General features: G+C 40.2%; 3 protein-coding genes across 13 annotated transcripts in view; 1 reads left to right on the top strand and 2 right to left on the bottom strand.

Moving 5' to 3' along the window:
* kcnh7 (potassium channel, voltage gated eag related subfamily H, member 7) overlaps positions 1 to 2276 on the top strand; it is a 155839-nt gene extending 153563 nt beyond the window's left edge. For all 10 annotated transcript variants that reach the window (XR_012407653.1, XR_012407654.1, XM_073953686.1 and 7 more), the window contains one exon: positions 1098 to 2276. Coding sequence is in view for 8 of the 10 variants with exons in the window: in XM_073953686.1 (XP_073809787.1) it covers positions 1098 to 1370 (273 nt within the window). In the remaining 2 variants the exon portion in view is untranslated. The remainder of the gene's footprint in view (positions 1 to 1097) is intronic.
* Positions 1 to 20011, bottom strand: part of gpr155b (G protein-coupled receptor 155b) — a 698693-nt gene that overhangs the window by 493190 nt on the left and 185492 nt on the right. The window lies entirely within an intron of this gene.
* The window catches only part of dnah9l (dynein, axonemal, heavy polypeptide 9 like), a 113597-nt gene continuing 102981 nt past the window's right edge, over positions 9396 to 20011 (bottom strand). For both annotated transcript variants that reach the window (XM_073953681.1, XM_073953680.1), the window contains 8 exons: positions 18737 to 18928; positions 18448 to 18567; positions 18101 to 18343; positions 14069 to 14251; positions 13860 to 13975; positions 12569 to 12681; positions 11405 to 11545; positions 9396 to 10979 (listed from right to left, as the gene is read on the bottom strand). In XM_073953681.1, the coding sequence (XP_073809782.1) occupies positions 10732 to 10979; positions 11405 to 11545; positions 12569 to 12681; positions 13860 to 13975; positions 14069 to 14251; positions 18101 to 18343; positions 18448 to 18567; positions 18737 to 18928 (1356 nt within the window). In that variant the 3' untranslated portion in view covers positions 9396 to 10731. The remainder of the gene's footprint in view (positions 10980 to 11404; positions 11546 to 12568; positions 12682 to 13859; positions 13976 to 14068; positions 14252 to 18100; positions 18344 to 18447; positions 18568 to 18736; positions 18929 to 20011) is intronic.

Below are 20011 nucleotides of genomic sequence, written 5' to 3' on the forward strand. Positions count from 1 at the left end.
AAAAATAAATAACTGTTAGGTAATGAAGATGAAGGTAATGAAGATTTACACTCTTTTATTCATTCATTAATTTTCTTGTCGCTTAGTCCCTTTATTAATCCGGGGTTGCCACAGAGGAATGAACCAGCAACTTATCCAGCATGTTTTTACGCAGCAGATGCCCTTCCAGCCGCAACCCATCTCTGGGAAACACTCTTTTACCTGTTAAATAATATCTGGAGTATACATTGGTTGAATTTTTTGCAGTGTATTAGTGAAGTGATTTGGATGCAGCTGCGTCCCAAATCGCATACTTGCGCACTATTCTACGGCATTTTGTAGTATAAATAGTGTAAGTAGTGGTTTTACACTGAAAACTCTAAAAATAATATGTGCATTTTATTATTTATTTATAATTTCCCGGATGATGCACTCATTCAGCCGCTAAAATTGTGTGTAATGATGGACACTTCTCGCCCTCAACAACCGCAGCTTTGCTCACATAGCAGGAGGGGCGGAGCTTTCGGGCACAAATGTTGGATAACTATTATTTTGGATGGTGAAAGCGAAATTCTCCAATGAGGGTGATTATAGCGCCTCCCGATGGAGAATGCGGTTATACTCATGGCAGGTATTTATTTGATAGTTTGGTCATTTATTTCACTCATTTGGCAACCGTCATCAGGAAAACGGTTTGAATTTCCCGCTTAAAAAAACATTAGTGCTCCATTTTGGACGACACTACATACATGTACTACGCTGTTGAGTGTGTAAGTGCATAAGTACATAGTGCATGAGTGCATGAGTGCATAGTGTGCCATTTGAAACGCAGCTCACAGTTAAATCATATGTCTTACCTTACAACAACTAAAAATGCCCTAAACAACTGCCTAGCAACACTACTTCTTACTATTTTTAAAAACCGTATGGAAAAATAATCAAACAGAAACACGTCATTGAGAATGAGTAAGTGAGCATTCATCCACATAGCGCTGTGCATCATCAGACCAACTTGATTTTAAAGTTTTACCAGCCAGGAAAGAGATTATCATCAATTCTGACAACAGCAGACGAGTATAGCACTGAAATAGTAGAATCTGCTCTGTTTTCATCTTCAGAGTCCTGATCTAGAGAACGCCAAAGACTCCAGGCCTGCTGTTCCCATAGAGACGACCTCTGATGTCACCGCGGCGACTCCACTAGTGACGGACACACAGTGGGAGGCGGAGCTTGGGCTGAAGCCTGCGGAGAACGAGGCGTCTGCGTCACAGCAGCCCAGAGCGCTCCAGATGTCCATCAGACAGGCATCTCTCCCAGATTCAGCACCCGCTGCAGGCCACACACCCGCTCTCCACAGGCCCTCCTCTGATCCCGGCCTTCCAGGGCAGTAACATATCGTTTCAATCATCACTAAAGCAGAAAAATCCTAGAACAACTCCAATCCAACAGCAAGAGCAATGTTTATTGATGAGGTCTGAGTAATAATAATAATGAGTTCTGATATTTTGAGCAAGAAAGCCTCATAGAGGAGTTACTATGCATAGACAGTAAACTCAACCTCCACCCTTCTAAGTAACAGCATCTAAGGCTTGACTCAGGGTAGAGAACGCGAAACTGAAGAGTCATATGCAAACAAGCTTCCACGTCCCTTATAGATGGACCATAGGAGTCAAACAAAAGCAGAATCCATGCATTCATATGAATCACTTGTTCATTTTGTAAATATATAAACGGAAAAGTGTTCAGACAGTAACATACTGGACACACAACCATAAAGATAATGAAAGATGCATGCTGGGGGGAAAAATGCAGTGTTTGTTTATTTTTTTGCATGTTTCTTTAAAAGAAAAAATAATCAAGTGACATGCGCTCGTTTTTTTTTGTCCTTATATCATCTATTTGAGATTTCTGTATGTATTCGCTTAACTCTGAATTTCCTGGTATTCAGGATGAATCTTTACTTGAACTGAACTCTGCAAAGCAAAGCGTCATGGTGAAAACTCATCTCAGAAGATCACATTATTCCGCCCATACTATCAAATTTCCACAGGAGCGTGCTCCACGGACACAATGTCCCTTCAGAGCTAACTTCACCCTGTGACATTGTCAGTATTGCAATATCATGTCTCAGTATTGAACGTTGTTGGTCCAAGTGTGTGTCACCATATTTTTTGGCCCTCATTCTGGGTAATTCAGACCACGGTTGAGTGCTCGGCCACCCCTGACACATTTTAAACACTTAGGGTGTGTTTGCACTTGGCAGGTTTGGTTCAATTAAAATGAGCTCTAGAGCGATTGCTCTGATAGTGTGCTTCAGTTGATTAAGTGTGAACAGTGCCATCTGAACCCTGATATACACCAAATTATTTTACCAACAGTCCTGAATAGATCAGTCTTGGGCCACTTCCAAACAAACTCTGGAGAGGTTAGTCTGAAAGGGTTGTCACGATACTGGAATTCGATAACTTTTGGTACTGAAATTTTAAAAAACAAACATTTTATTTGCCATTGTGTTCAGATGCTCAACCGAATTGACTGTGATCGGCCGTGAAGGTCATCGTTTTAAAGTCATGTCGATCAGCTGGTTTGTCTAGAAGCTGACATACGAGCAATCGCTGATGAATCACGGCTTTAAAACGCTCCAGTGTCCCTGTATCTGTGGTTACACTCAGTAAACAGTCATGAGTTTGGTGAACAAATGACCTTTATGGCCAATCACAGTCATTTCTGTTGAGCATGTGAACACAATGGCAAATCAGCAGTGTTTATGAATGTGCTCAACATCGCACTTAAATGTTCACGGGAAAAGGACGTTTTTAAAATACGATTGGTATCGAATTACAATATCTCTGACAATCCTAGTCTGAAATAAGAACGAGAAACAGATCAAAGGCATCTATAGGACACACCAAGCTGACGGTTGGCCATTGGGCAGGTTTTGGGTTATCATTTTTTTGAGTGTACTGTACGTCTCGTCAGGCTTACGTCAGGGAAAGTTTGTCTGATCCAGCATGTAGAATCAGCAATCTGATTGGCTGTTCAGCAACAAATAAGAGCGTGAAGACAAAAATTAAAGTGACAAAACTAAGTCATGAGTGGGTTCAGACAGATTCTGCACACATTTGTTGCTATTTCTGCTGAGAATATTGTAAAAAATCTGCAGAATTAATGCGGATTGATTTAGGGAGTATCGTAACTAAAAATATAATATATAAAAGAAAAAAAGAAAACCTTTTTAAAATAATAAATGAAAATAATACATTTTTATTGAATGTCCACAATGCAAATCCTATTAGATCCACTTATTTGGTAAACAAAGCAAGTCTCTCGTATAATATACATTTACTAAAAGACAAATATGACTTTATAAACTGTATTGTAAATACATCAGATGAACATTTAAATATGTCAATAATATTACTGAACTAATTAAAAAAAACTTAATAAAAATAGATTTACACACAAGTAAATAAATAGACTCAATGATGGGCTAAAAATCTGGGGATTTCAGCGCACAAATTCCGTGTGGGCCTAGTCATGAGGACACACAAAGATGTCGCATGTCATTTCGTCATGTTTATGAAATATTTGCTAACTAAATGGATTAAATGACATATTTGCATGAGCAAATTCCTCTGTGGTGAGCGAGAAGTACGGTGAAAATATTGTATCTGTATTGTATGTGTGCAGCACTAGTTCCAGTTTCCCTTTGTGGAGTGACAAATACAGACACTTCCAGCTGCAAGTGTGGAAAATACATCCTGCCACATAGACGAAATAATTCTTCTTGCCTATTTGATGTGTTCATGCGCAGCTTTTTGTTCCAGATACAGTTTTTGTCGCTAGTTCTTTAAAGTTGGCTTGGTGTGTCCCGCGCTTAAAGGAACCAAAATAGGACATGATTTTACAAATGCAACAGGATAGATTGCTCAAGCATACAGTAGCCCAGGCCTCGTTTGTAAAATGCTGCATAGAAACCATCAAACGTTTGATCTAAGATAATAGTTACAGAGACTGATGCATGTAAATAAAACATATTTCAACTATTGTTTCAGATCTTAAGTGATCTTGAAATTGTGTAGCAGAAATGTTTCAGATCCTCACATTAGACACCTCCAGTTTATCTCTTTAACATGTAACTGAGCACCTGTGAACATCCAAATCTCACACGCACAGTAAGATCAAATCTGTGCAAATGCATCGTTTATAAATGAGGCCTCAGGTTTTTCTCATCATAAGGGCCTTTCGCACCAGGTACTTCCATGAACTAGGTCATAGGAATTGGCACCAGGCCCGTTCCCCTGGACTATTTTTCATTAGAAAGAACTCTAAAGTCAGCCATCAAGGGCTGCATTCAACAAAATCCACATCTGGAGGATAGAGGAGAGTGTCGAGGGTTTGGTGATTATGAAAGTGTGATGTGACTGAAACAGGCAAAATTGTAGTTGGAGAAAAATTTTGCTTAAACAACATTGCAGAAAATCAACAGGTTAGTGACACTAAAATGAGCTTTACGGCCCATTCACACGGGGCTTCAGTTTCAACGCTTGACAAAGAGCGTGTCTGAAGTTGGGGCTGACACGATCATCATAGCAGCGTCAGCCAATGAAATTATTCAGCAATAGGTCACTGAGCTGGGGTATTTGCATAAAGCGATATGATTGGCTGATGCTTCTGTCGGCAATGCCACTAAAGCAGCGTCGATGGGTCCATAATGCAGTTCAGCAACGCCTGACGTCACCTATTCAATGTGAATGGGAAGCGTTGAATCTGACACCACGTGTGCATGGGGCGTTAGAATTGTATATATCTTATAAAATAATGCCAGTGTTTAATATGGCATGAATTCACCCAATCAGCATACACTCAGATGACTGTTGTTGTCATTTATTAGACCCTGCTCTGGCACCTAATTTAGTTCCTCCAAATAGCATCCCTGAAATAAATCGCCCCCAGTTCCTGTAGTGAAAAAGCAGTAAATTGGTTTCACTAATTAGTTCTAAGAACTGTGAAAGAATTGTGAAAGCTCCTAATGTAACCATAATACAGTTCAGTCCCGCAGTATTACAGTTCAGTACACCAGTGAAAGCAGAAACCCATTGGTTTTGACTCATGTAGACATTTTATAACTTTTAACAACTTCTACAGTGATAAGCATAGATCCGTTGTACACGCTAGTGAGAAGCATGGTTTTTGTTTTTGTATTTTATAAAAATGACAACGTGAACATTAAACAAACCAAGACTCAATGCATTATTATGTTTTATAATCTGGACCAAATGAACACCAAACTGCAAGTGTGAACACCCTCAAAGGGTCATTCTTAACTCTGGGTGAATATATTTGCATATTAACAGTATGAGCTCAGTAAAAAAAAAAAGGTCACAAAAAAGTTTTGATCACTTGAACTGTTTTTCGGAAGGCAATTGGGGCCAAAAGTTTTACACTGAAACGTGAAATTTGATTTTTAGCACACACTGTTTCATCTCGTCAGTGCGTTAACAAGCGCAACTTTCAATAAAATGGCTGTATTTGAGGCTATAGTTGTATATATCACAGAATGGTTTGTAGATATTTGCGTATACGATGTTGTATGGTATACTATACAGTAGGGTTGGGTTGATAGACGATGCCATCATCCATCGAGATGGCCGATAGACATCAAGATGCTGAGCCGGTATCACTATCCTCCACCCCACCCCCGTCACAGCATCAACCTGCTCGTGAAAAACACACACTCAGGCCCCAATTACACTCACATCTTAGTTTTACAATGGCATTTTAGAACGAAAACGATCAACATCCACACTGGCGTTTCACCTAGCATTTCTAAACAGCCCTCCATCCACACTATACCACAGAAAACGAACATCACGTGACCTCACACACACAGAGGCATACGCTGCAGTGTATGTGCGCATATGAGCTCCAGCAGTCAGCGGGTGACTCTTCCGACTTTTCAGTCTATCAGGTAACGTGTCACAGCATCACTGCTTCAATCTTTCGATTGCACGCTTGTACTTAGTAATATTAGCGATAACCTGTTAGCTGGTTCCTGTTGGTTGTGCACCTTTTTTACCAACCAAGTTTGTCGACGCCATTATAACATCACAGATCACTCTGCCTATTCATGCCAGAGTCCTGCGGAAAAATCTTAATTTATTTATGATTTGGTTATGAGTAAAACAAAGACCATGTGGATCAGGTAGTTGAAACGGTAGGCTACGAATAATGAATTCTTAATTAATTAATTATTTATAAATAATTAATTCACCGCCGCCGACGTGGATGCCATAGTTCATCGAGATATTTCACATTAGACATCGTACCATACCAAATTAGTCGACATCACCCAACCCTACTATACAGGCATGTACTTAAGCTAATAAATAATATTATATTGCCTTCCATAAAAATTGCTGCCTCTATATGGTCAATTGTGCATGTCTACATGTACTAAAGAAATCAAATGTTTAACAAAAATGCTTCCCTAACACCGTCAACTGCATGCTGGAACCATTCAAATGTCAAAGCTTTTGGCCCCGATGGCATCCCATAGCTGTTAGTTTAAAATTTCACTTATCTTATGAATATTTAACGAGGTAAAGACTTAAAGGCAGTTTATGATTGGTTGTCTGTTGCTGGACAACTCAACTTTTGGATTCTAGCGCTGTTAAGGCAACAATAACACATGAATTTGCTTAACCCAGGGTTAAACTGGCCCTTTAGTGTAATATGTGCTTTTCGTTCTCATTTCTTTATGCAATTTACAGATTCGTTTTGAAAGGTTCTTCCTGTAGCAGTGTTATCATTTGTAGAAATCTATCTGGATAATGCGATCTGCAGGTTTGTAGCAGCAGTCATCCCTCCAGGCCTTCCAGAATATAGGATCTACGCTTTCAATATCCAGCAAATGCACACTTTTTAGTCTCGCAGTATAACATGGCATTGAGTTCATGTGTAGGAGGACTGCATGCTTAACCAAAGTTAGTTAGCAGAATGAATCATTTATTCCACATTTAATGAGATGCATTGAAACACACTGTCTTCCTAGTGTCAGCTAAAAAAAGAAAAAGGCAAAAAAAAAAAAGAGCAGAAAAATGTATGCATGTCTTAATTTAGTCATTTTCTCATAGGGCCACCAGATTTAGAGCTTCTACATGAATGAGTGAATCTGATTGGTAGGCTGAAATCTGGAGGCGGAGCATTGTGACGTATCGGTGTGAATGAGGCTGTAAACCCTGGTCTCCATCACACAGGTATGTGTTTGGAAGATCACTGGCTCTGGTGTGTTTGCTTTGAGATGGTCTGGGTCATGTCTGGCTCGAGTGGATGTCTGTCTGTGGGCCAGTGCGGAAAGAGAGCAACAGGGAGGGATACGATACTATTGCGATCTTTTGCACAAACTCTTTGAAACATCTTGTACAGTGTCACTTTTTAAAAACTAGTGCTGTTCGCAAAATTGTTTTTATGCATTTTTTTAAATGTTTGACACTGTATTTTATACAATGCAACACATAACAGCAGGTTAGAATGTTTTCTTCCTTGGGTATATTGCTATGTATTATATTTATGCTGTATATTGTGAATATTACGACAGTTTAACGCACAACTGTGTAAAATAATAAAGGACAGAATGCTTCATTTACAATTTTGCACCAGATTATTTTTTTGGGAAAGTCACACTGCATGTAGGAATGGAACATCAATGAGGCACTGTTTATGCACCGCCATCACGCATCTTCATACTGTGGTAAGTTTCTGAGGATAGTACAAAACTCCTGTTTAATGGGAGAAACTTAAAGAACCAAACTTTAGTTACCAGTTTACAGACTTAGATGTCAATAACAGAACAGCGGGGTCAAATGAAGAAAACTAGTAAAATAGCTCTTTTTGCATTTCATTGATTCGTTCTTTTTTAAGTTCTTGTCATTTCTAAGTACTGGTTTAGCCTTTTGTTTTTCAATTTACATTTTTTTGTTTGTAATCATTTTAATGTTCACTAAACACTAGCCACTCTATAAGGTACACCTTACTGGTACCAGGTCGGACCCCATTTTGCCTTCCAAACTGCTTTAATCCTTCATGGCATAAATTCAACAAGGTACTGGACATATTCCTCAGATATTTAGCTTCTTATTGACATGATAGCATCACGCAGTTGCTGCAGATTTGACAGCTGCACATCCATGATGAGAATCTCGCACACCACCACATCCTAAAGGTGCTCTATCGGATTGAGATCTGGTGACTGGAGGCCATTTGAGTGCAGGGAACTCATTGTCATGTTCAAGAAGCCAGTCTGAGATGATTTGTTTTTGATGACATGACCCGTTATCCTGCTGGAAGTAGCCATCAGAAGATGGGTACACTGTGGTCATAAAGGGATGGACATGGTCAGCAGCAATACTCAGGTAGGCTGTGGTGTTGACACGATGCTCAAGTTGTACTAATGAGCCCAAAGTGTGCCAAGATAATATTCCCCACACCAGTGGTCACCAAACTTGTTCCTGGAGGTTCGGTGTCCTGCAGATTTTAGCTCCAACCCTAATCAAGCACACCTGAACAAGCTAATCAAGTTCTTACTAGGTATACTTGAAACATCCAGGCAGGTGTGTTGAGGCAAGTTGGAGCTAAACCCTGCATGGACACCGGCCCTCCAGGACCGAGATTGGTGACCCCTGCCCCACACTATTACACCACCAGCCTGAAACATTGATACAAGGCAGGATGGATCCATGCTTTCATGTTGTTGATGTCAAATTCTGACCCTACTAGAAATCGAGACTCATCAGACCAGGTTTGTTTCTCCAATCTTCTATGATCTTATTTTGTTGAGCCTGTGTGAATTGTAGCCTCAGTTTCATGTTCTTAGCTGACAAGAGTGGCACCCGGTGGGGTCTTCTTTAGCTTTAGTTCATCCACCTCAAGGTTGGACATGTTGTGCATTCAGTAATGCTCTTCTGCATACCTCGGTTGTAACAAGAGGCTGTTTGAGTTACTGTTGTCTTTCTATCAGCTGAAACCAGTCTGGCCATTCTCCTCTGACATTAAGGCATTTGTGCCCAAAGAACTGCCGCTCACTGAATATTTTCTCTTTTTAGGACCATTCTCTGTAAACCCTAAAGATGGTTGTGCATGAAAATCCCAGTAGATCAGCAGTTTCTGAAATACTCAGACCAGCTCGTCTGGCACCAACAACCATGCCATGTTTAAAGTTAATTAAATCCCCTTTCTTCCCCATTCTGATGCTCATTTTGAACTGCAGTAGATCATCTTGACCATGTCTACATGCCTAAATGCATTGAGTTGCTGCCATGTGATTGGCTAATTAGAAATTTGCGTTAGCAAACAATTGGACAGGTGTACCTAATAAAGTGGCCAGTGAGTATGTTTGTCTGATTTGTAAAAAAAAAAAAAATACCCTGCATTGTACATATACCTTGTTCAGAATGTCAATCAAAAACACATTTTTGTAAATATCTGATTGCAAACCAATTAAGTGTAAACGGTAAAATCACATTTCACGCTATATTTATTTTAGTTCAAATTCCATTCACACAGCAATATGTACTTTAGTACAGCCAGACATGCCAGCTTCATGTAGCAATAGGAGTAAACAAGCTTTTCAAAGCTTCAAAACAATTGAATGAAATGCTTCAGAAAATGATTATTTTGAAGTTTTATAAACACCACATGCTGGTCAAAACCATGTAAATGCAACAAACTGCATAATATACGCTACATTTGGCTTTTGTCAATTTTAAAGTGAAAGACACAACCTAAAATGCCTTTAGCTTATCATCTAATATCATGTTGTTGAATGAATAATATCCGTTTATTAACTTTTTTTTTTTTCCATATTTGTGCTATTAACTTCTCCATTAATATTTGCCCCATAGAATTAATTAGGGTGTGTGAATTACTATAAAATGCTTTCACTTAGTTTGGAGTGTGTATCAAATCAGCAAAGTAACACGATTTCAGTAAATGAGGTTTCGTTATATCATCACTGTTTCAAAACACTGCAAAAGTTCAATGGTTCACCACTGGGGGGCGATCTGTGTAATACAATAAAATTGTACTTCAAAAAACTGTTGACTTTAGTGGCGAATCACTGAACAGGTTTCAGTTTTTCTCTGGTCTCAGATCAGTTTTACTAGTATGTAGACATACCCGTCTTTCCTAGGATTCTCCTCTATTTCTATTCCAATTTCACCCTGTAAAGGTATTTTCCTGTATTTCTCCCATATTTTCAATATTTCTATGAAGGTTGGCAATAAAAATCAAAGAGCCCATCCTCCCTATGCACAACCCATACCGCCGAACCACCAGGGGACGCCCCTTGCTCTTAAATTTAAATCTGTTCTGTGCTTTGATTTTATTTAGGTGTGAAAACACTTTGAAATAAATATTAAAATGGCGGGATCCCCTTCCTTTCCATCACAGGCGCCCTTGCCCCTCCTATGCAATTCTCAAAACTGTCAGTATCCCCTACACAGGTATGTGTAGATATTTTAGTGAGGCATTTGGAAAATAAGGAATAATATCTAATATTAAAGTCTGACTCTGGTGTATACTTGGCTATATATTCTTGGACATTTAGACCCCACTGTATGTCAAAATAGCCTTTATACTGTAGCTTACACATGGCTAAACACTATTTTTTCCAACTGGTCAAACTAAAACACATCCTATGGTGAAAAATATGTTTACCAGCCCATCCGTCACTCGTGTTCATGTTTGTCATGATCACACACTGAGCAGCAGAGCGACTCCTGCAAGAACCCATTTAGCCGGTCTCTCTCTGCTCTTCAGGCTGAAGGTCCAGATGTACGTGTTAGCCCGCAGTTTGGTTTTATAAACGGGGCATTCATAAGTGTTGCGCGTCTCCTGCCGGTCATTTGGGATGGCTCGAACAGCAATAACGGGCATGCTGGGAGTTAATTCCTTCAGGCGCGCTTCTGTAATCGTCCCACCCTGAATATCCCAGCGTGCACCTGCAATCACAGACACTTATCATAAGCTGCATCCGAAATCACATACTAGTCAACTAGGTGCTACATATGAATTTAAATGTACTATTCCATATATACTGTTCTATATATGTAGAGTAGCATGAATGGAATTCGGACACCATTTGTCATTATTACATTATATGATTTTTCCCCACATGGCATCATGGGATAGGAAAGTGTCCATTGGATGTGCACTACAGAATCTCGCCTACTGTTTTTCCAATACTAAGAATTCAGACATGCTACTCTGCTCACACACTGTTTTGCACACACTATATAATAGGTGGGTAGTATGTGATTTCAGATGCAGGTTTGGACTGGTTCAGATGATATGGAGAATTGTGACTGGCTGATAGAAGTCCACTGTGATTGGCTAAAACCGCTGTATTTGGATGGATGCTACTGACCCTCCATGTAAAGGCCGTAGATGTAGGCTCCCTCTCTGGCCGGCTGGTTGAACTCCTCCTTGAACTTTTTAGTCACGTCCACTGTCAGGTTCATCTTGTCCAGGGGCCATTCATTCTTACGGGCCAGACTTTGCATCACAGCTACAAAGAGAAAAGGTGTGTGTGATGCACAAAAATATACAATATATGTAAATGGTTTTTTTTTTTTGAGTACTGATCAGAGTCAGTCAGGTCATTTATGACATTACAAAAGAATAAATCATAAAAAAATGTAATTTAAAATTAACTTAATGCATTTTTCAATATTAAAGCAACACTATGCAACTTTCTCTCACGACACCCCCTTGTGGTAGATAAGCACAATCACCTGTTATCAGTAAAAGACATCACACTGTTCTGCTCATAGGCATTGTTATCATACCTGCCAACACTCCCATTTTTTCCAGGAGTCTCCTGCATTTCAGACTTGTCTCCCGCCAACCCTCCCGTTTTGTTATTTCTCCTGGAAAACTCCCACACGCCACTACCCCCCCAGTCATGAGCTTTTTGGTACAGTCTGTAACACCCTCGGGTTTTTGACTTTGGTATAGTATCCGATCACATTGGCCGCCCAAAACCCGGTGCATACTACAATTACTTAAGTTCTCAGTTTTGTATTCAGACAACCCCGACACCAAGCCACAAGACACCCCCACACCCCCGGCCTCCCGGATTATCATGCTTAGGCAATGGTGTGTGTGCCGTGTCGTGAACCCAAAGTTTAATGCGTGATTTCTGACAAAAGGAGGCAAAATGTCTGGTAGCCGCAGCAGATGAATTCATCAATTAAAAAGGTGTTTTTACCACTGATTAAAATATTTAAAGATAATCATTATTAATTTTAGAAACAATATTTTAAAGTAAAATAAAACTGACATGTTGCTGCTTTAATTATAAGAAGAAATGTTCCATGATTCCTGAAAGACAAATTGACACTCAAGACTGAAGTGATGGCTAAATATAATGAGATTATATCAGAATATTAGAAATGGATCATTTAATTGATCATTTTATTCTGTATATTTCTGTATTTTTAATGTCTTTTTGAACAAAAGAAAATGCAGCCTTGATAAGTATAAAAAAATGATTTGAAAAACAATCTGTGTGCGCGTAACAGTACAGTACCTGTTAGAAAAGACTGAGGGTTAAATAAACCCGAGATCCAGACCACACTCGGCAGAGAGAGATCATGAGTCCAGCTGTCCAGCTCTCTACAGCGCAGCAGCACATCATTATACCTGATTAGACACACACACACACACACACACAGAGAGAGACGTCACATTAAGAAATCATGAACAAAAAATAGTAGTTTCTATAAAGTTCCAGAAATTAGCAAGTTGCCCACCTACAGCAGAAAACACCATTGTGATGATGATAAAGATCAATTGTACACAGTTTATCACATAATCTAGTAATGTTAATAATAATGCAGGCAGCCACACTAGCGCTGTTAAATGATTAATCACGACTAATCACAGACAAAATAAAAGTTTACATTTATATCAGTTTGTGTACTGTGTATATTTATATATACATTATATTATATACATTATATTTATATATACATTATATATATAATATATATTTACATCCATTTATATACATATTTGAATTTTTGGATTTGAAATCATATATCAAAATAAATATACATGTAAATATTTTTTAAGTATATACGCATTTATAAACATAATAAATATAAACAGCACATGCATATTCATTCATTCATTCATTTTCTTGTCGGCTTAGTCCCTTTATTAATCCGGGATCGCCACAGCGGAATGAACCGCCAACTTATCCAGCAAGTTTTTATGCAGCGGATGCCCTTCCAGCCACAACCCATCTCTGGGAAACATCCACACACACACACACACACTACAGACAATTACTCCTACCCAGTTCACCTGTACCGCATGTCTTTGGACTGTGGGGGAAACTGGAGCACCCGGAGGAAACCCACGCGAAGGCAGGGAGAACATGCAAACTCCACACAGAAACGCCAACTGAGCCAAGGTTCGACCCAGCGACCTTCTTGCTGTGAGGCGACAGCACTACCTACTGCGCCACTGCCTCGCCACACATGCATATATATTATGTAAATAAAAACTTTTAAAAACATTTTTCAAATTTAAATAAAAACTAATTTTGTACGCAGTTATTAGTCATGAAACTGCGCTACAGTACACTGTTTATACAGAAAACGACATCATCCAAATATTTAATGTCTATGAAAATATTGTAAGTGTGTTGGAGCATAGTTACAGTATTTTATTGTATCCAGAACAATACAATAAATATATATTAAAAATATTTTATGAGCATCGAGTATGTCTTGGTTTTCCAGAAATGAATACAAAATAACAAAAACACAATCTAATTCCTGCAACTAAAGTGTTATATCAAACCCCCTTCTTACCACTGTCCCAGGCTGTATATAGAGGGGTAGGCCAGTCTAGCCCAGGTATCAGGAACATTATCAAAAAACAGAGCTGTTTGTATCTGCTCCATCTCAGAGGAAATGGCCAACTCTCCCTGTCAGAAGAAAACAAGATCAAGCACATCAATATGAAAATCACAACCAATAGCACACTGGAATTGATAAATAAAAATTCAATAAAAGCACACCTTGAGCCCGAGATCCAGCTCTTTGAGTGAGCGTCTTATTTCATTGATCAGCATGTTCATGCGCTCACACTCCTGGAAACACACCAGAATGAAGGGCGAGCGCTCTGCTGTTTTAGACGTGATGTCAGACATGTTGTACTCTTCCGGCAGTTTCTCCAGGATGTCATCCAGGATCGTCTTCACCTGGAACAGGAATAATGCTTTAAAGGTGCTGTGCGTAAGTTTTTGACTCTTTTAAAGCATAAAAATACCAGAATATGTTTCCAGATATTTACGAACATGTTAAGTGAACATTCTTGATTGTCTAAAAAAACAATGCTGAAGTCAGATATTCTGCTTTGAAAATGTGTTTTCCGTGCCAGAATGTCTGACTTGTTCTGGTTCTTTTAACCCGCCCACTGCCAGTTTAGCCAACTATATTTCAGCACCCCGGGTTGCCTTGATGGAAAACCACATATTTCATTCATTCATTCAGAGCATGAATGAATGCACTCGTGAGTGAAATGTGACCCCGGTGGACAGAAGCAGACTCCAAAATGCACCTTTAAACTAAAAGCTAATTTATACTTCTGCATCAAGCGCACGCGTATGCTACAGCACAGCCTATGCATGGATGCATAGCCCTCGCCATGGTCTCCGACGACGCTGACGCACACCTCTCAAAAAATGTAACTACATGTCACAACGATGCGTAGCGCAAGCTCTGTGATTGTTAGGCTTGGTAGCGCTGACAAGCATGGGCGGAGGTGAGAGCCGCGCGAGCCTGATGCAGCGAGTGTTTACAAGCGTGGAGTCCCGTGAAGGAGCTTCAGATGGAGACTGTTGTTTCGTGTTTACTTAATGATTAAAGTCGTTGCACATCCGCCGATTCTAGTCAAAAAAAAAAAAAGAGTTTGGGTCACTTGTAAATTAAGGTAGCTTTTAGAAAAAAACAAAACACCTGTGAAGTAACTCGACACAGAGGAACGTAAACATACAGCCAGCTAGCGTTTCTGAAGTGTTATTACAGAGCAACAGAAACAGCACACAGAAGTATAAAGCAGGCTTAAGGCTGCACGACACATGAAATACGTGACAACGATATTTCTTACAATATAACGTTTCCCTAGAAAAAAAAGCTATTTTATTAGATATGCTTTTACATCTTTTATTTATGTAATGCCAATAAAGAACAGAAGAAAGATATTTTTCAGATATATGCACTTCCAATTCAGATTAGGTGCAAGATGCAAACAATTAGTCTTTAAAACACTACTGAGTGAAAACCACAGCAGAGATTCTGACTCTGATTGGCTGCTGTCATTTTCCTCTCTTGTCTCGACTCCCGCCAATAGTATTTTTTTCAGCCAATTGCAGAACAGCATTTACTGAAGAGGTGGGGATAAAGATAGATAGGTCCCATCTGATTGGTCAAATTTAGACAGTTGAAAATTTTTTTAGCCCCCGTTTATATTTTTCCCTAAATTTCTGGAGAGAAAATTTATTCAACACATTTCTAAACATAATAGTTGTAATAACTCATTTCTAATAACTGGTTTATTTTATCTTTGCCATGATGACAGTAAATAATATTTGACTAGATATTTCTCAAGACTCTTCTATACAGCTTAAAGCAGGGGTCTCAAACTCAATTTACCTGGGGGCCACAGGAGGCAAAGTCTGGGTGAGGCTGGGCCGCATAAGGGATTTCACAAAAAAAAGTCCTCAAATGTCATTATTAACAGTTTTAATTATTTCTTCTGAACATGAAGTGTCCTGAACATTAATAAAACATTGAGTGAAGATTATGAACAGTTCTTCTGAACATGGCATCTTTTGCCTACTCCTTGCTGCCAGAGACTTGACAGCGCTTCTTCTCACAAATCTGAACCACATTTGGCTTTAGAGTGGAAGCAGTTGAGACCCTCAGTATGGCTTGAAGATGATCACCATTAAGTCTAGACCTGTACTTTGACTTATTGAAGTCCTAGTAGGGATGTAACGGTATCAGAATTTCACGGTTCGGTAATACCTCGGTATGAATGTCACGGTACGGTATTTATTGAATCATTTACAGGAAAAAAAAACTTTTGAAAATACTCCAAAAAAAGTGCCAAAAGTGTCAATGACATACAAATTAGCCATCTATCTGTAAGCTTTGAAACACTAACTTCAATTTTAATAACAAAAAAATATTAAACCATGTAAAAAAATAAAGTTTCAATTTAGTATTGTTGAAAACTCATCACATTCAACATTTAATCACTCACTCACTTAGATAGAGATGGGTTTAAAGGAAAATTATCATATAATTATAATCTGGTAAAAGCTGGTATCTCTGGGCATTTACAATGTCCCCTGCAACAGAAAAAAACCCCTCTCATTTGGGACTGAGGTTTCTGGAACAAGAGAGATATGACTTGGCCCAGGTTGACAGCAGTGGGGTAACATTGTGCATTGTCTTTCCCCCACTTGAGAAGACAAATCATGAGTGAGATAGAGGTCTCTTTGCGGTACAAGTCAATGTCTGAATCAATCTGAACAGTGTGCTGTGTTTCTGCAGTCCCCATGACTTTTATTAGTCGTATTCCCCAACTTGCAGGCACGTGCACACATAGGGCTCAACCTGTGCAGTGCACATGCCCTTTTTAGTCTTGGATAGAAAATGCCCTTCCAAAACGATCAAAAGTGCCCCCGCGACGCGACACACCCTCCGTCCAATCCAGCCCTTCAGTAGGCGCGCGACAACACCTCTCTTGAATATGCGCGCTCAACCCCCCCTCGGCGCTTTACAATACGCGCGCCACAACACAGCTGATCAGAACGCGCGCCACAACACAGCTGATCAGAACGCGCGCGACAGCACCGCTATTCAGCACGCGCGCGGCGACAACACCCGCTTTAGGTTCGATCATTTCCATCTTTTTTTCATCTCCGCTACTAGCAGCACACTCCATTTCCGCATTACTGGATCTGTAGCGACAACAGACCGCAAAGGATTATGGCCACGCCGGGGCTGATGGGAAATGAAGTTTCAGCTACGTCCCGTTCGCTTCATTCGCCTGAGCAAATTTTCTCAGGAGACCTATAGTTTTACCGAGTCATGCGACTTCGGTAATATCGAAAAAAATTAATATTGCGGTATGACGGTATTTACAATACCGTTACATCCCTAAGTCCTAGGGAAAAAAGTGGGGGAACTCACTCAAAACTTCCATTCCCTCACCTAAAAAAAAGGCGTATATATGTATAAATAAAACACCCCCACCCCACTCCAGTCACATCAGTCTGTACCAGTCTGTATCTACCTATAATATCAATATATATAAGATGCAGGGCAGGCACGTGCACACATAGGGCTCAACCTGTGCAGAGCACATGCCCTTTTTAGTCTTGCATAGAAAGTGCCCTTCCAAAATGATCAAAAGTGCCCCCGCGACGCGAGACACCCTCGGTCCCGCCCTTCAGTAGGCGCGCGACAGCACAGCTGATCAGAACGCGCGCGACAACGCACATTGAGTGACAAGCGCGCTGTGTACGGATAGAATCAGCGGAGCGGGGAGCGCTCTCTCTCCCCGCTCCGCTGATTCTGTCAGAGTACAGCGGTCGGCGCGGGCCACAAAATATTGCACTGAGGGCCGCAAATGGCCCGCGGGCTGCGAGTTTGAGACCCCTGGCTTAAAGTGACAATTAAAGGCTTAACTAGGTTAATTAGGCAAGTTATTGTATAACAGTGGTTTGTTCTGTAGACAATTAAAAAAATATATAGCTTAAGGGAGCTAATCATATTGACCTTAAATCTGCTTTTATTGTAGCTGAAATAAAACAAATCAAACATATTATAAGAAATACTGTGAAAATTTCCTTGCTCTGTTAAACATAATTTGGGAGATATTTGAAAAATAAAACAAAAATTCACAGCAGGGCTCATCATTTTGACTTCAACTTTATATTGCATATACACTATTAGAGGGATAATGGTAATTTCGCAGCCCTACTTTAAACCTCTATGAAAGTCTCTCACCAAACCAAGATGTGCAGTGAGAAACAGACCTTCTCTTCAGTGGTCTGCGAAGCTCCTTCCCCCATGCTGGAGTCTCTGGACTGAAGCTCTAGAAGAGTGTGGAAGAGGCTGTCGGACATCACTGTGAGAAACTCGATCTCTGCGTTTGGATGCAGACCGTAATGCACTGGGCTTTCGTGGGGCAGCATCTCATCTATGTATGCGTGGTAACCCTGGTAATCCAGGTTAGAAGGTACAATAAATCCCGGGGCCAATGACATCTTCCTGTCAAACTGTAAATGCAAAGGGAAAAGTGTTATGGCCTGTTCAAGCTACACTGTACAAAATAGCTGTTTATTTACGGTTGTAAATTGCATTGTGCGTGCGACGCGTGCACCTGGTTAGGCTGCATGTACTCTTCCAGGTAAGTTCTGCACAGTCTCCTGTCCCAGTCATCGGTAATGTGGCCTCCATACATGATCTCACCAAACAAGTAGCGAAGGTCTTCCCACGGCACCTGGGTAAAAGAAGTCTGTTTACACTGCTCTGCATTAAATACAGACAGATCACAATGTTCCTAGCGAGGCTAAAAAAACGCCTCTTGAGATTGGAATGAAGTTTGGTTTTAAGAGCTGTCTTTATCCCTCAGAGGAAGCTCAGTGTTTGTCCTGTGGTTAATTGCACACCTGTGAGTTTGCTTCTAGGTAGTTGTAGAGCACGTTGACTGATATGGTGAGATCTCCGGTGTTGAATGGGTACTTCCTGTTCCAGCCCTGCGGTCCAAATTTGCGTCTCTCAGCCACACAGGCGTGGAAATAACACAGCGAGAACAGGATGGTCTTAAACTCCTGCTCACGGGAACACTGGTCCAGAATGTCCTACGCATGAACAGACATGTTTGCAGTTGATTAAAAGAGTTTCTGTAGTTAATTTCCTTCTCATTCTAACTAAAGAAGCGCTGACGCAAATCATCATCAGAAGGCTTGTCGAATTGTGTTAGAATTTCAATCACAGGCTATTAGAAAAAAATGAAGGGTCTTATGATATCATAATTTTTTCACCCCAAATTCTGTTTTTCGTTTTATTTATTACATTTTTTTTATTGTCTTTTCATTTTAAAGGATTAAACTTTATTGACAGTGGCTGAGCTCAATCTGCATACCTGTCAACCCTCCCGTTTTTCCCGGGATTCTCCCGTGTTTTACAGTTCTATCCCGATATGATCCCGTAAAGGTATTTTCCCGTATTTTTCCTGTATTTTCAGTCTTTCTCTGAAGGGTGGCAAATAAACATTAAAGAGTCGAGCCTCCCATACGCAATCCATACAGCCAAACTACCAGGGGCCGCCCATTGCTCTTAAATGCGAGTCTGTTCTGTGTTTTTGCTTTGTTTAGGCATGAAAACACTTTGAAGTAAACATAAAAACGGTGCAATTCCCTTCCTTTTCGTTACTGGTGTCGTCTCCCCTTCATATGCAATCCTCAAAACAGTCATAGCGCTCCATAGTGATAAACAGACGCTGTTTCCCAAACGGATTCTGTACTCTTGATTTGAAGCAGAGCAAAAGTCTGGGGTTTAGGTGCGTGTTTAAACCCAAGTGGGGCTCGCTGCAGAGCCATTTGGGCGAGCTGAGCTCCAGCGAGGGGGAGCTTGAGCTTGAGCTCCACCTTTTTTGCACTTCTTCTACGAGTGATGTCACTGGGGGTAGGGTTAGGGGTGGGGTTGGTGTACACATTAAAACAGCTTACAGGAGGCAGAACGAGAGCTCATGCTCCCCCTCGCTGGAGCTCAGCTCTGCTCAAATGGCTCTGCAGCGAGCACCCTCTCGTTTAAACAGATATACACATAATTAATAATAATAATATTAATATCTAAAGATGTTGATCTTGGTGGGTTTTTTTTTTTTTTAAACACAAATAATTTCGTCCCAAAATGAACATAAACAGTTATGAAAGCAGCCG

Source organism: Danio rerio, chromosome 6, assembly GCF_049306965.1.
Source record: "Danio rerio strain Tuebingen ecotype United States chromosome 6, GRCz12tu, whole genome shotgun sequence".
Lineage (NCBI taxonomy): Eukaryota > Metazoa > Chordata > Actinopteri > Cypriniformes > Danionidae > Danio > Danio rerio.